The sequence below is a fragment of the Sinocyclocheilus rhinocerous genome, unplaced genomic scaffold, assembly GCF_001515625.1.
Source record: "Sinocyclocheilus rhinocerous isolate Xijiao unplaced genomic scaffold, SAMN03320098_v1.1 scaffold1893, whole genome shotgun sequence".
Classification (NCBI taxonomy): Eukaryota; Metazoa; Chordata; class Actinopteri; order Cypriniformes; family Cyprinidae; genus Sinocyclocheilus; species Sinocyclocheilus rhinocerous.
The window spans coordinates 413,754-430,598 of record NW_015654502.1 but is presented as its reverse complement, the minus strand read 5'-3'; the positions used below and the strand labels follow the sequence as shown (position 1 = coordinate 430,598).

The 16,845-nt window shown below is 36.4% G+C and overlaps 1 protein-coding gene across 1 annotated transcript in view; it reads left to right on the top strand.

Annotated features, from left to right (window-relative positions):
• The window catches only part of LOC107717255 (sortilin-related receptor-like), a 67,082-nt gene that overhangs the window by 33,289 nt on the left and 16,948 nt on the right, over window positions 1-16,845 (top strand). The window contains exons 7-20 of the mRNA XM_016523938.1: window positions 2,738-2,839; window positions 2,953-3,122; window positions 4,718-4,910; window positions 6,183-6,300; window positions 6,427-6,530; window positions 7,765-7,853; window positions 7,966-8,144; window positions 8,444-8,630; window positions 8,740-8,868; window positions 11,772-11,857; window positions 14,468-14,640; window positions 15,525-15,656; window positions 15,740-15,831; window positions 16,572-16,818. Coding sequence (XP_016379424.1) covers window positions 2,738-2,839; window positions 2,953-3,122; window positions 4,718-4,910; window positions 6,183-6,300; window positions 6,427-6,530; window positions 7,765-7,853; window positions 7,966-8,144; window positions 8,444-8,630; window positions 8,740-8,868; window positions 11,772-11,857; window positions 14,468-14,640; window positions 15,525-15,656; window positions 15,740-15,831; window positions 16,572-16,818 — 2,001 coding nt within the window. The remainder of the gene's footprint in view (window positions 1-2,737; window positions 2,840-2,952; window positions 3,123-4,717; window positions 4,911-6,182; window positions 6,301-6,426; window positions 6,531-7,764; window positions 7,854-7,965; window positions 8,145-8,443; window positions 8,631-8,739; window positions 8,869-11,771; window positions 11,858-14,467; window positions 14,641-15,524; window positions 15,657-15,739; window positions 15,832-16,571; window positions 16,819-16,845) is intronic.

Below are 16,845 nucleotides of genomic sequence, written 5' to 3'. Positions count from 1 at the left end.
GTGTGTGAGTGAGTAAGTGAGAGAGTGTGTGTGTGAGTGAGAGAGTGAGTGTGTGTGAAAGTGTGTGTGTGTGTGAGTGAGTGAGTGAGTGAGTGAGTGAGTGAGTGAGTGAGTGAGTGAGTGAGTGAGTGAGTGAGTGAGTGAGTGAGTGTGTGTGAAGGTGTATATATATATATTTATATACACCTTGCTACGTGTACTGCGTTAGGCTAACCGAGACTTGTCATTTGCACTTATATATTGTTGCTCTTTTGTTAGTTTTGACTGCTTTTATTGTCCTCATTTGTAAGTCGCTTTGGATAAAAGCGTCTGCTAAATGACTAAATGTAAATGTAAATGTAAACGCAATAACCCTCTTTCTGTCGGCTCATTGAAGTGCGCATGTGTGAAACGTGACAGGAATGCATTGTTAGTGCAGATTTAAGCGCATCTAGACCGAGAAAACATCTTGCAGTAAAGAAAGAAGGAAATATATCACAAAAGCAGACTTTTTCATGACTCAGAAAATGATAAAAATGTGTTCTCATCTCGTGCAGCAGAAGTAGATGCGTTTATAACTGCATGAGAGGATAATGTATGAGCTGTAAGTTTCCCGACATGTTGCAAGCTTAATTTAACATCACAACTGACAAATGTATGGAATACTCAGAGTCAGATACGCAAATGATTATATTTTGACGTCACTACAGGGAAATAACCTGATTTATTAATGAAGTCATGTAAACGCAGGTTACTTGCGTTGTCAGCTTACTGATGTGCATGTAAACGTGCTCAATGCTAGACAGAGGCACACCTAGGTTGATGGGACACTAGAGGCTTTCGCACCACGTAGTTCTAGGAACTTAGTTCTAGGAACTAGCCAGCAGGGTAGTTCCTAGAGAACCAATTTCTCCCTCGGGCCGTTTTCCTGGTTGCATTCGCACCGGCAGCAGGAACTCTGAAGCGGCCGCCCGCGATGTCTTTTTATAACGGAGATGGAGATGTAAACGCACAATTTACGCGATTGCAAGAGCAAAAAGCTGGACTAAGAGACTAATTTTTTATGACAACTTGCAGTGTTACATATCATCGAAGCTGAGAAAAGTTTTCCATGTTCGTGGAGTAAATATGCCGGTGTTTCGCGTGCGTTTGGCCAATCAGCGTACACTTATGTCACTGATAGTTCCTACAGAACTGTTTTAGACCCTGCTCTAAAGTAGGAGCTAATTTAGTTCCTCCAAACGGAGTTCCTAGAACTAAAACAGTTCGTATTTACTGCTGTGCGAACACGCCAAAAAGTGGGTAGTTCCACAATTAGTTCAGGTACTATGAAAAGGTTCCCGCGCTGCTAGCACCAGCTTTCCTTCTCTTTTATCTTTGAAAAACCAGCAGTTTTAGAAGTACAAATGAGACATACTGTTTTTTCCTCTTCCGAATCCCCAGTAGGCCTTATTAAGTGTTATCAGGTACAGGACCCCAATGAATACAGTGCTGGCTGGGCATATCTCCCCACGCTGATATTGTCTGCCATTCAGACCCCATTTATAGTGATATTATGCCACGGTTTATGGTAACTGAAGGTTTCAGTTTACCTTATAAAATCTTTATGACTCTGTGATGTTTAATTTAAATTATTTTGCTGCACCATGTTCCAGTTTTGAGTAGCAGTGAAAAGTAGTAAAACAAACCACCTTGTGTGATGTATCTCTCAAAGTTGCTGCATTTTAACTAGATATAGACCGATAAATCTGTTTAACCATTTTTTTTAACCTATATTCACAGTTTTTTATTCAATTGATTTAACGGTATTCACATGTACACAATTTTCTTTTTATTATTAGTACAAATATTAAATATTAATTCAAATAATAACCTTTATATAGTCTTAAAAATATGTTTAAAAAATAAAACTATGCGAACATTCAGATACCAAAACATCTTTGCATAAATGTGCCATAAATAACAACAATTACTACAATTAAAGTATAACTTATTTAACAATTTTCTCTTATTGTTTTTAATTAAATACAATATATTATTAAATGCAATTAATAATATATTATTATTTTTATACAAATTATGCTAAATGATTCATATTATTTTAAGAATTTTGTTAATAAAATCAAAATGCATATTGTTTTTGTTGTAGTCTATTGATCATATAGTTGTGACAAAGCTGAAATAAAACAATAATTAAAAATTGTTTTTAGATATAAATATTAAAATAAGCTGTTTCATTAATGGTCATAAGAAGACATTATCAATTAATCTCTAATCAGTGTTATTTTAGAATCATTGATATACTGTTATAGTTTTTGTTCATATTTTGAATCAATTTCTATTTTTAGATTTTCTATTCTCATTTTAATTTTAGTTAAAGTTTAGTAATTTTTTTTGGTCATTTTTAGTAGTCATTGTTTTCTTTTTTAATATATCTATATACAGTAGTTATTTTATTTATTTAAAAAATTTTTTTTTTTTTTTTTAATTTTTTTCAGTTTTTGTTTTTATTTTTTTAGTACATCAAGTTGAACTAAATTAAAATAAGAATAAAAAGTTATATACTTTTTTAAAAGTTAACTTTTTTTTTCTCACCAAGTACAAGTAAAAGTTTTTTTTTTTTTAGTTTCGGTTTTAGTTAACTTTCGGTTTTAGTTAACTATAATAATCCTGTCTCTAATTTTAACAAATTGTAATATGTGATATCCAGTTTAATTCATTTGTTTTAGTTAAGCTCATTATGAATGTGTTTCCACAGACGTTGTTTGGGAGCCCTGAGTCTCAGTCTGTCCAGCTGTGGGTTTCCTACAACCGGCAGCCAATGAGAGCAGCTCAGTTTAACACCCGCCACCCCATCACGGTGAGTGCCGTCAGCTTCGATTAGTTTCAGGAATATATTTTTGTGGTCATGACTTTTACAGCTTCATGTTGTTTACCTGTCTTATGCGATTCCCTGCTCTCCTCTCTCTGCAGGAGTACTACATAGCAGATGCTTCGGAGGACCAGGTGTTCGTATGCGTGAACCACAATAATAACGTTACACACCTGTACATCTCTGACACACAGGGCCTGGCCTTCTCACTGTCCCTAGAGAACGTGTTGTACTTCAGCCCTGATGGCTCCGGAAGCAACACGCTTATCAGGTACAGTTCAATATCACAGTGTATGTGTGTGTGTGTGTGTGTGTGTGTGTGTGTGCGAGAGAGAAACACCTTCCTTCTGCAGAACAGTACATGAACACAGATGGTGTGACCATAAACGGGATTTACCAAGTAGGACATTTGTTTGTTGGTCCTGGAACAACATTCCTATTAAATAATCGTGTCCCTAACCTCATTCATTAATGTTAAATACTTTGCATTGCCTTTCTATTGTCTTTTTATTGGTAGTTTTCTGTCTTTACAAAAGATAAACGGAATATTTACAAATAATTCATAATTACTATTTTCATGTAACATATTTTTGAAAAGACTACCATAAGCTTAAAAGAAAATTAAGAGTTTCATAAAACTACAGAATCGTTTAAAATTTTGGGGTTGGTAATTTTTAAATTTTTTTGGAAGAAGTCTCTCCTACTCACCAAGGCTGCATTTATTTTATCAAAAATATTATATATTATTACAAATTCAATTTTCAATTTTCAATTAAATTTTCAATTTGAATATATTTTAAAATGTAATTTATTTCTGTGATGGTAAAGCTGAATTTTCAGCATCATTACTCCAGTCTTCAGTGTCACATGATCCTTCAGAAAACATTCTAATGTGCTGCTTTAGTGCTCAAGAAACATTTCTTATTATTATCAGTGTAGAAAACAGTTGTGCAGCTTAATGTTTTTGTGGAAACCATAATACAGTTTTTAGGATTCTTCGATGAATAGAAAGTAAAAAAAAACAGCATTTATTTGAATGCTGATTCTATGTAACAAATATGTTTTTTACTGTCACTTTTAATCAATTTAATGCATCCATTAATGCTGATGAAAAGTATTAATTCCTTGAAATAAAAAAAACTTACTGACCCCAAACATTTGAACATTAGTATAAATCTGAAAATGCATAAATAAATAGATAAATACATAATTTCACTGCAGTTTTCAATAAAAACTTTTAACATAATTGCTAAAATTGAAGGCTTCTTTTTTCCAATTTTAAATGAATCCCTAAAATCCAAAGGAAACCATAAGTTGTTACAAATTATTGTTAAAGCCCCAACCCCAAAATTTAGTTATAAATGTTGTCTGAGAGCCAACAACCATACTTAGCCAGAAACATGTCCCACTTCAATAATTCACATTACGCCCCGGTCTTACACAGCTCTTGGTCTCGTCACCTTTACTTGAACTCCTCTTGGTTTAGTGACGGCCCCTCATCAGTGCTCTAAATCCGTTTTTGCTCTACAAGCCTCAACCCATAAGCAGGTTAGTGAGGTTTTGTCTCTATAATGAAAGAACTATGTCTTCGCCCACCGGTCCCTCCGCCCACACTGTCAGTAGAAAAGCAATCTATCATTCCTGCACAGCTTCCCAAGGACATGCTGTTGTTTTACTCTGGATCTCACCCACCGCCAAACCACTGAGCTCAGCACGGCCGCCTGAGAGCAGAGACGCAATTACTGCAGTGCGGAATGCAGATGAGATACGCTTGGCTCGCGTGCCATTGGCATTTTCATAGAGCCCCTCTCTTGGCAGATATGTATGGCATATGGAAACAGATTTGTGTGTTTGTATATTTGAAAGGTACTTTGCCAACGAGCCGTTTGCAGATCTCCACCGGGTCGAGGGGCTGAGGGGTGTGTTTGTGGCCACTCTGATCAATGGATCAGTCACTGAGGACAACATGCGATCAGTCATCACATTTGATAAAGGAGGAACCTGGGAGCTTCTGCAGCCACCTGCGGCTGACAGCCTGGGAGGAACCATAGACTGCCAGGTATTAGGGATGTTGGTCATTTTGGCTACTCGAGTACTAGATAAATCAGCTAAATACTCTGGGGTAAAGTTTTTCTTTTTTTGGTGGCTGTCCCTTTTTTTTTTTTTTTTAGATGTCCTGTTAATTTAATAATAATCCAGCATATTAAAGCATGATCCTTGTGACCCCTATGTTTTGGTCCATTTAGATTAGCTCTCATTCAGCAGTTTTTGTAACACACAAACACATCTAATGTGGACGCTCTTTCTATGCAGAGTTGAGCAAATTTTCTTCCCCTGAAACTCAATATTTGCTTTTCGGCATACATTTCTTATCCCCTTCTAACCATTCAGACCACATGCTACTACCCAAAATGTCGCTATAACAAAATATAATATTCATGATCGATCATTGCTGGCATTTCTGAGTACTACAGATGCATATATATATATATGTTTATATTTTAAAAAAAGCTAGTCGATATAGCCTGTAGTTATTTTAAATTTATGGCCAATAACTGATAAATGTTAGATAAAATGTTATATTATTTTGTCTATACATTATATTATTTTGTCTAAAAAAATACAAATTATTTATTTTTTTATTTTTTATTTTGTCTAATTCGAAACAATTGAATTCAAAATGAATGTTTTAAATTAAAAGTTCTAAATTTTTTAAATTAAAAATCCTAAAAATTATTAAATTAAAATCCTAGTAAAACCCTGTCAACTAAAATCAATTTTAATAATTATAAAAAATGTATATACATATTGTATGTATTATATTTAATTTGAAATGCTACAAATTATTTAAACATCAAAACATAATGTACAGTATGAAGAATGGATATTCATTTTGAGATTTGCTAAAGATTACAATTAAAAGTGTTTATAAATTCTTACTGTTTTTAATGTATTTAAAGTGAGCATTAGATAATGGCAAAGGTGATCTCCATCTTAAAATAGAGGAAATAAGCATAAACAATTAAATACCCAAGATTGAGTCATAGTAATATGTAAAAAAAAAAAAAAATACTTTATCAGTAGATAACTGGTATGATACCGATATATTGTGCTCCTGTCTACCATGAGTGTAGAATCTCCACGTTTTGATTGAGTTGTGTGCATGTGTTCATGAAGCTGTGGTTTTGTGTTTGTGAAAAAGGAGTTAGAGTGCTGAGTTCAGCGATCGTGGGAGGAAGTAGGGTTTTTTTTTCATGCTTCCATTGAACTGTTTGTGCTCTTTATTACCATAGTCACAATCTCTCTCTTTCTCTCTCTCTCGGTCTCTCAGCTGGACAGTGGCTGTTCCCTGCACTTGGCCCAGCGGTGGAGTCAGCTGCTGAATATTCAGCTGCGCAGGATCCCTATTCTGTCTAAAGAGTCTGCACCTGGCCTCATCATGGCAACAGGTGGGCCACATGACCTGCTCTCTGCTCCTCTCATATGTGCGTGAGAGAGGAAATATGAGCACTTTAGCTGCTCGCCTGTGTCTTCCTGTTTATGTTGCTTTGCTTCTGTTAACCGAGTGCATGTAGGCCCCTTCAGAGGACACAGTTCACACTGTAATGATAAGGAGCAAGTGCATGAGCCCGACTTCATGAGTTCACGCATGGCGGAAAACATTGATTTTGCTCTCTTTGTATGGGTTGGAAGACACTTCCTCCCTCTTGTATACCTCTCTCTTTCTCCCAGCCGCAGTCAGGCTTTTAATTAAATGATTATTAGATAATGTGCATGCATGAAGATGAGAGGCGCAGGAGGCTTGTGAAAATGTCTTGCCTCTTCGGCTGCTATCACTCCGGCGCAGATGTGCTAATTATTTGTAGTTCACTCACTGGCTAATTATCACATACAAACACACCCTCGCACTCATCGACTTAGCCAGCCGAGGGCGGCCACACCACCTCAACATTGTTCTTATTGCAAAAAACGTGTTAAGTGCTGCATATCTTTCTTAAGCAGATGAATGTAAATGAAGTTCATTACCACTCAAATTAATTTATAACAAAACCACCTGCAGTGACGCAGCAGTACAACGCATGTCATCAAAAAAATGGAAAATGATGATTCTGATGTCAGGGTGGCAGACAGTATCCTTGTCTGGACTTCTTGTCACAGTGGTGAGACAAAAATCTGCCAGGAACACTTTGTTTCTTGCCCTTTGCTGGGTTTGTTCCTCTTTGTGCTAATTTCCTGCTGTTTTGTCTCTTGTGGTCTGAATCTTGAGTAGGCTGACACATTAGCTTCGACACTGCAAATATGATGTGGTCAGATGCACTTGTGACCATCTCTCATGTGGTTTAAATCATGAAACATAAATACCCCATGTAAAGTTTTTAACGCTGTCCTTTTTTCAGATGGTCACCTGATATCAGTTGTAATTGAGGCCTGTGATGTATGACACCTTTAGCAAATGGCTGCAATATAACAAAGAGTGAAAAATTTAAGGGGGTCTGAATACTTTCCGTACCCACTGTATATATTATTATAATTTTTTGTTTTGTTTTTATGTATTGGCTTTTTTCATGTGAAGCAAAAGATCAGATCTGCTCTTTTTTTGAAGAACATAATGCATGATCATCAGTTCTTTGCAATTTGCTTGGTTTTTGTTTATTTATTTATAATTTTGGGGGGAAATTATATGTTAAATCAGGAGTTGAACCGGTTTCCCTTTACATACTAAATGCGAACTTTACCACTAGACTATCCCATCTTATATAAAGGATTTTTTGGTCATGTATTATTTTACTTAGGCCAAATGCCATTGGTTACGATGCTGCTAGCATTATAATCTTATAAACTTATATTCCCTGACTTTTTGAAAAGTGTAGTAGCATTTGTTGTTCCATGTAATGGATATGCATGTTCTTTAGGCCCTGGCTGGTCCTCATTTCTACACCTGGGGAGATCATGGAGGGATCTTGATGGCTATCGCACAGGGTGGCTCCACAAGAACACTCAAGTCAGTGACCGTTTAAAGATCTAATGTTGCTCTGCTTTTAGTAGAAGCTCTCTGAGTATTATCTGGCTTTGGGACGTTACTGATAGCTGTGTCTTGTCTTTTGCTGGCTCAGGTTCAGTACTAACGAGGGGGAAACCTGGAAAGAGTTACAGTTCTCAGAGCAGGAGGTATATGTGTACCAACTGCTGACTGAACCGGGTGAAAAGAGCACCATCTTCACCATCTTTGGCTCTTACGCGGATCAGAAACACAGCTGGCTCATTGTGCAGGTCAACGCTAGTGATGTGCTTGGTAAGAGAACAATGTGCTTTTAATTGGTGCACCACACCGAGCACCCTAGCAACCACCTTGTAACCACCACCCCTTAGCAACCATCTAGCAAAATCCCTAGCAACCACCTTGAATACTCTAGAAACCACCTGATAACGCACTAGCAAGCACTTAGGACTCCATAGCAGCTTCCTTGAATGCATTCAGAACACTCTAGCCATGTGCGTAGGAACCAGCCCAAAATGCTTAGCAACTGTTTAGCAATATCCTACCTGTACCTGAACTTTTCTAGTTCTGCATCTGATGTTATGTGTGCTTAGGTGTGCCGTGCTCGGAGGGCGACTATAAACACTGGTCTCCTTCTGACGAAATGGGTAATGGCTGTCTGCTCGGCAGAGAGATGGTGTACAAGCGGCGCTCTCCTCACGCCACCTGCTTCAACGGCGAGGACTTCGACAGGCCTGTCACTCTATCCAATTGCTCCTGCACTCGACAGGACTATGAGTGGTATGAGCCAAAACCCACTCTGTCTATGTTTTTCTTATGTTGCCATTTTCTTCACTTGAATACCAATCATTTTCCTCAGCTTTATTGTGTCATCTTTATCTGTTTGCAGTGATTATGGGTTTAAGCTGAGTGAGGATCTGTCTCTTGAGGTGTGCATGCCTGATCCTGAGTTTTCTGGAAACCTTTATGCCCCACCAGTACCCTGTCCGGTGGGCACCACTTACCGCCGCAGCAATGGGTGAGAATGCAGTTATTCATCCTTAAAAAAACATTATTGATGTATACACTACCGTTCACAAGTTTAGAGTCAGTATGTATTGTTTTTATGTTTGTTTTTGTTTTTTTATTTAAATTTTTTTTTTTTTCAGGAAGGATGCATTGAATTTATCAAAAGTGACAGTAAAGACATTTATAATGCTAAAAAAGATTTCTATATCATATTTCAGATGAGCTGTTCCTTTGAACTCTCTATTCATCAAATGATGATTTTTTTTTATCACAGTTCTCAACTGTTTTCAACATTGATAATAATAAGAAATGTTTCTCGAGCATCAAATCAGCATATTAGAATGATTTCTGAAGGATCATGTGACACTGAAGACTGGAACAATGGCTGATGAAAATTCAGCTTTGCCATCAGGAAAAAAATACATTTTAAAATATATTGAAATATATTAAAATATATTGAAATAAATAAAAAATTTAAAAAAATTACTGTTCACTGTGTTTTAATCAAATAAGTGCAATTTTAGATTTAAACTTATGGTTTAAAGTCAAAAACATTAAAAATTTTATCAGCCCCAAACTTTTAAACAGTAGTTTCGTACCGATTAGAAAAAAATATTAATGTGCATTGTTCAGAGGCAAGATGAAAAGAAAATTCCACGTAAACTTTTCTAAAGATAGTCAGTTCCCCTCAGAGATACATTCATATAAACTCCTACTCCAATTGTATCGCGATTTGTTTGGCATCTCAATCGATTTAAATCGTCACATATTTTAATCGATTTTCGACCGGTTTGCGGTTAATCGTTACATCCCTAATAATTATTGTATAATACGATAAATTCCCCCCCCCCCCGTCTATGTAAAGCACTTTGAGTGCCCAGAAAAGCGCTATAGAAATGTAAGGAATTATTATTATAATTATTATTACTGAACCAGACAGAATTTATTTATGCTTTTTTTGGTCACTATCAATAGATTCTGTCACTATCAACATTCTTTAATGTCAAAATAAGATTTTTACCAGTTGGTCAATTTATTTTATGAAAATGATTGAAGCTAAATGATTTACTTAGAAAAACATTTGTCGTTTTGTTATGTAAAATAGGGTGCTGCATACCTATGAAATCAGTTCATTCTTTTAGATTACTTTGTAGAGGTCACTTTGAAAAGTCTTGTTCCCTCTATAAAGCCAAATCATATCTGTTGTGATTCAGTGCTGTAAATCAGCAAAACATGGCCAAGGGGGTGAATACTTATTAAAGGCTCTGTGTCCTCCTGGATACAGATTGTTAGCCGCCACCATCAGCTGCCGCCCGGGAGCATTATTAGATCTGCCAGTGCTGTGTCACCGTGCATCTCTCCTCTCATTATCTGCAGTCGAGAGGAGAGGATTTATTTAGAACATGGACTTGAACCGAATTTAGCTGGATGAGTTTAGATCTCTTGCTCAGTCAGTTGAGAGAAATGAGGTTAATCACAATTATAGTAATGATTCCTGGGAAAATTGGGAAGTAACATTAATTACTATTATTTAGGGATGCTTAGTTTATTATGATCATATCTATTATGAACCTAACATTTTTTTTCTTTTTTCTTAACATGTAGGTCAGTATTGCTTTTTTTTATCAGCTAATGATGGTTATTTAACTGAGGACTTTTGTATTTCACAGTGGAACTTCATTTAAAGGAACACTCCACTATTTTTGAAAATAGGCTCATTTTCCAACTCCCCTAGAGTTAAACAGTTGAGTTTTACCGTTTTCAAATCCATTCAGCCGATCTCCGGGTCTAGCGGTAGCCAGAGTAGTCCCCAGCTAGGTAACTTCCAATAAGCCTATTTTCAGGCGCTGCGTAATATCATTGCGCCTGCTGCACCCATGGTACGGCAGAAAAGTTCCTTGATTATTACACTTCTACAACTCTTTGGTCATTTTTGAGCGAGATGCTAACAGTGCCTATTTCCAGGCACTGCGTAATATCATTGCGCCTGCTGCACCCATGGTACGGCAGCAAAGTTCCTGGATTATTACGCCGGAATGAGAGTATAGTTCCTAGCCATATCGGCCTAGAAAATCGCAACTTTTCATTTTCCAGTCGGTCTTAGTACATGATGTAACAACAGAAGATTCAAGTTTTAAAGTTTAAGTTTTAAATAGGAAAAATATCGAAACTCTTTGGTCATTTTTGAGCGAGATGCTAACGGTCTAATCAGATTCAATGATCTATACTAAACTAAGCTAAAAGTGCTACCGCCAGACCCGGAGATCGGCTGAATGTATTCGAAAACGGTAAAACTCAACTGTTTAACTCTAGGGGAGTTGAAAAATGAGCCTATTTTCAAAAATAGTGGAGTGTTCCTTTAAGACTACTCAAGAAATTTTCTTGCCCTTTAAGAGCACGTTTCAGAAAACTGATATAGATATTTAGTGATTATTTTGCTCACAATAATGCATCAAAACTGCAGATATCAATTTTTTTTTTTTTTTATGTGGCCATTCATTCAGTTTCCTACAGTTCATTTAATGGAAAAAGCATGTAAAACCAACATTCAGAAGCATACAAAACTATTGGTTTTAGTTTTTAGTACCTGCATAAATCCGCTACGTATTGGTTATTGGCCATTATATTTAAAATAATTGTCAGCTAATACTAATATCGGCCAGCAGATCTGCGCATTTCTACTGTCAGTAAATGATGAATGGAATCTGCAGTTTTAGATAAACTTGCGCCAACCGTGGTACTTCTCAAAATATTACGCAAACATCAGGATGAAAGCAAGAAAATTCATAGACGCGCACTTACAGCATCACCTAGTGTCAACTTTTAGAATAAAGTTCTTCAAGAAGAGAAATTTGCTGTGAAGTTTAATAAGTGATTTCCAGTGATGGTAAGGTGTGTCATCTGACACTTTAGGTACAGGAAGGTTTCTGGAGACAGCTGCAGTGGGGGAGACGTTGAAGCTCGGCTGGATGGAGAAATGCTGCCCTGTCCTGTGGGAGGTACAGTAAGATCCTCCTCCTCCGCTTACACAATCATCTTCTCTGAGCTCTTTTTGTGTAACACCTCACAATCCTATGGGAAGCAACATGAAGTTGTGGAGTCAAAGTTCATAACACAGCCTCAAATTTATATATAAAAAAAAAAACTTCACAAAGCAAAGCTTTGAGGTAGGAACATTTTTGTGGAGATATCAGAATTGTAATATAATAATGTTAGTGATTTAAAAAAAAATATATATATTTATTTTCTTTTACATTACATGCAAGTTTGTCTTTTTAAATACACTACTGTTCAAACGTGTCAGTTAGAAAATGAATCTAAAGTGATAGTAAGGACATTTACATGACCAAAAGACAATACATGACCAAAAAAGTCCCTTATATAAGATGGGATAGTTTAGTGGTACAGTTCCTATTTAGTGTGAAATGCAATAGAAGTTAAAATCGTGACGTGAACCAAAAAATAAATTGAGCAAATTGCAACAGAGCTGATTATAATGCATTATGTTCTATGATAAAGAGCAGTTTTGACATTTTGTTTCACATGTAAAAAGTTATAAGAATATGGAGCAAAATAAAGATGGAGAAACAAGTCAAGTATATTTATATTGCACATTTAAAAGCAACAGAAGTTGATGAAAAATATAATAGTGCTGCAAATTGAAAATATAAATAAATTAAATAACAAATACAATTTGTACACTTTTAAAAGAAATTAATACTTTTATTTCGGCAGGGACACATTAGAAGATTTCTATTTCAAATAAATGCATAAAGTCCTTAAACTTTCTATTCATCAAAGAATCCTGAATGAATCACCATTTTCACAACTATATCAAGCAGCACAAATGTTCATATTAGAATTATTTCTGAAGATTCGTGTGACGCTGAAGACTGGAGTGATGATGCTGAAAATTCAACTTTGCCATCATAGCAAAAAATTACATTTGAAAATATATTCGGTAACACTTTATTTTAGGGTCTCTTAACTAGTTGCTTATTAGCATGCATATTACTAGAATATTAGTCATTTATTAGTACTAATTAAGCACATATTAATGCCTTATTCTACATGACCTTATTCTACATCCCTAATCCTACACAATACCTAAACTTAACAACTACCTTACTAACTATTAATAAGCAGCAAATTAGGAATTTATTGAGGGAAAAGCCATATTTAATAGTGAATAAGTGTTCCCTATTCTAAAGTGTTACCATATATTCAAATAGAAACTTTTAGGAAACTTCCATAAAAATGTAAGTTGTAGTAATTTTACTGCATTTTTGATCAAATTAGTACAGCCTTAGTGAGCAGAAGAGACATCTTTCAAAAACATTAAAAAGTCTTACCAACCCCAAACTTTTGAAAAGTAGTGTACATCTAATATGCTGAGGAGTTCTATTTCTATTAATTCATATAATTTTTGTTTGCTTACTGATCATTGCTTTGCTTCGTTTAGTATGTTTGTTATGGTAGATGCATATGTATCTTTTAGTTTAATTGTTTTTTTTTTCTATGTGCAAAAGTCATCTACTCAGAAAAATACTCAGAACACTGAAGCAGGATGAGTATCATTCATCTAACCGTAATATTAAAACTTCTGACCTGAAACTCTATTAAGAACCACAGGCATTGACATTTTAAACTAGGCATAAATCTATCTTTAACTTGTTTTTTTTCCATTGTGAAGTTAAAACATCTTGTTTTTTTACAGGTGGACTTCTTAGAAGTAAATGTTTATGACAGATGCAAGATATAGTTTAGATTAGACCTTTTCACTTTTCTTCTTGACTCTTTGACTTATGGGATCTCATTTTTACTAATAATTTCATAATTCTGTTTAGTTAGAAGCTAGAAACACAATCAGTCCTGTTTTGAACCCAATCAAAGACACATTTGTTATTTAAAAAGGATATGGGTATGCATTTATGGACACAACATGACATAGACAAATCACAGTAATGTCTACAATTGTGTCTGAATGTGTGTCCATAGTATAAACATGAATGTGTAAAATACAGTAATGCCTCAACATGACCATGCTGAGATGACATGATGGACCGATTCACTGACACCTGATGTAGATTTAACTTATACTGAATACAATGATGTGAACAGTCAGTCCTAAAGATGGGATTTGAAAATCAAATGAGGATTGTTGGAGTGTGATCAAAGCCCGTCTCCCCACCGAGCTGTTCTTAAGAGAACTGTCTAGACTGCTTCTTCTCTCTGGCATTGTGGCACTCAGCCACTTGACCGTGCTTCAGTGGCTGCGTTGATAGCCTTGCCTCTCTGTCTAGAGGACGCTGGGAGTAAATAAGCAGCTCTTTCAGAAGCTGAGATCTGATCCAGCAGGAGAAGGAAGTGATGTGACTCAGCGGTGCCATCAGTTTTCTTTTACGATTTGCACTGAAACAGAAAATAGAAAGCCTTCCTAGAAGAGTGCAAGCTGTTAGCAAGGAACAACTCCCTTTTAGTGCCAGTGGCTTTGAAATTAAATGCTCACATGGGAGTGTTCAGGTATAATATGCAGTGTATTTCTCTGGACTGAGTCTTTATTTCACCTCTTAACTTAAGACCTCTCACCTACCTTTTTTTTTGTTTAGAGAGTAATGAGTTTATCCTGTATGCGGTGAGGAGCTCCATCCACCGCTATGACCTGGCCTCAGGTACAGACCAGCCGCTTCCACTCTCGGGTCTCCATGAGGCCGTGGCTCTGGATTTTGATTATGAGAAGAACTGCCTATACTGGGCTGATATTTCACTGGACACCATAGAGGTGAATAAACGTTCTTTCACTCACATAAAACTAGGGATCAGTACCATATATAGAGTGACAAGAAAAAGTATGTGAAACCATTGAAATAATTTTTTGCATTAATTGGACATAAAATGTCATCTGATCTTTATCAAAGTCACAAGTATGGACAAACACAATGTGCTTAAGCTAACAACACACAAACAATTATAATATCTCACATCTTTAATGAACACATCCCCTTAAACATTCACAGTGCTGCAGAAAAAGTAAATTAATTTGATCTTGTTGTCGTTATCTGGATGATTCACAACTTTGTGATGAGTTTCATAGGTTGTTCCTGAGTCCTTTGTTTGTCCTGAGCAGTTAAACTTCCCAGTGTTCTTCAAAAAATCCAAGTCCTACACATGCTTTGGTTTTCTAGAATATTCTGCATATTTGAACCCTTTTTGTTCTTTATTGTATTGGGTAAATTTGTGTATATATAGTTGATGTTCATTAGTTGCCTAAAGCTTCAGAAATTAATGAATTTAAAAAAAATAAATTTTCTTTCTTTTTTTAATCTTTAGTGTTTAGTTTTGTTTAATATTTGTTGTTCTATAAATACTATAGAATTTTAGTATTGGATATTTTAGTCACTGTTCAGAACAAAAATAATCAGCAGCTTTTTGGTATCAAAATTTAAATATCGGTGCATCCCTACATAAAAACTGAAATATTTACACATTTTTTGAATATATTGAGGCCACACTGATAGAAATGTAATACTTTAATTTCCAAATAAAAAAAATATTTAAAAACTTTAAATTTCAAATATGTAAAAAATGAAAGAAAATGTTTATTATTTAATTAGATAATTTTTAAAAATTAATTTAATAAGTATTTTATCTGTTTTTGTGTTGTAGAGACTGTGTTTGAATGGAAGCTCTGGACAGGAAGTGATTGTCAAAAAGGACCTACAAAACGTGGAGGCGCTCTCATTTGACCCCATCAGCAGGTTGCTGTATTGGGTGGATGCTGGTGCTCAGAAAATCGAGGTAATCACAGCTTAAAACAACAACAGCAACATCAATTACAGGTGTTTGTTCCTGTAGTCGTCCTCACATTGTCTCTCTTCCAGGTGTCCAACTCTGATGGAGACCTGAGACGCACTCTGGTCAATTCTTCAGTGGTGGAGCAGCCTCGAGCCCTGACGCTCATGCCAGGAGAGAGGTAGGGTGTTCCCATAAATCACTTGTTCAACCCTCTACGCACACCTTGACAATATAATCGCCATTGGCTAGTAAATTTTTTTATTTACTCGCCAGACTGATATACTATTTTACACACACACACACACACACACACACACACCGCATTAGCTCCGCTCACTGCCGAGAAACCGGCATATCTTCTGCTTGTTCTTAAAAGCTGAATAATTCTAAATGAACTCTGTTATTTTGACAGGAAAATACAACAAAGAATATGGTTTACATGTAGCGCGTCGATTCAGCGTGGTATGCAAGACTCTCGTTCTCTCTCTTTGCATGTGTGAGAAACACAGCGCTATCAGTAAAGCGACGGCGAGTCGTGGGCCTTCACACTAGTTTACGGTACGTCAAATACAGGTGCGCTGCGTGCTACATACTGTGCATCCATTGAGTACATGACATGATCCATTGAGTGCATCCAAATAGTACAGATCGCTTGACGGAGAGCGAAACTCTCAAGCGCTCAGTCGGCGTGTTTATCGAGTGAAAATCTGTGTTGAACGTCTCTCACGCACATACTGGCGAGTAAAATCTAAGAATGTATTAGCCAATGGCTAATGTTAGACATTATTTAGTCGCCCAGAGTAAGATTTAGTCGCATATGCGAGTGATTTACTCGCAATGTAGAGGGTTGTGTTTTCCTCAGCAGTTTGCATTCTCCCTTTACCCTGACCACTAAGTTGCATGTGCTGTCTCTTTTAGCTTGATGTTTTGGACAGACTGGGGCGATCGCGCAGCAGGCATCTACCGCAGCTGGATGGACGGTTCCAACATCTCCTGCATTGTGTCTGAGGCAGTTCGCTGGCCCAACGGCATAACGGCCGATGAATCATGGCTGTACTGGACGGAGGCGTATGGAGACCGCATTGAAAGAGCAGACTTTAATGGAGGCCGCCGTACTGTGATAATGGAGGGCCTGCCTCATCCTTATGCTATTGCTGTTTTTAAGGTAGGCCCAATGTTATCACTTCTGGGA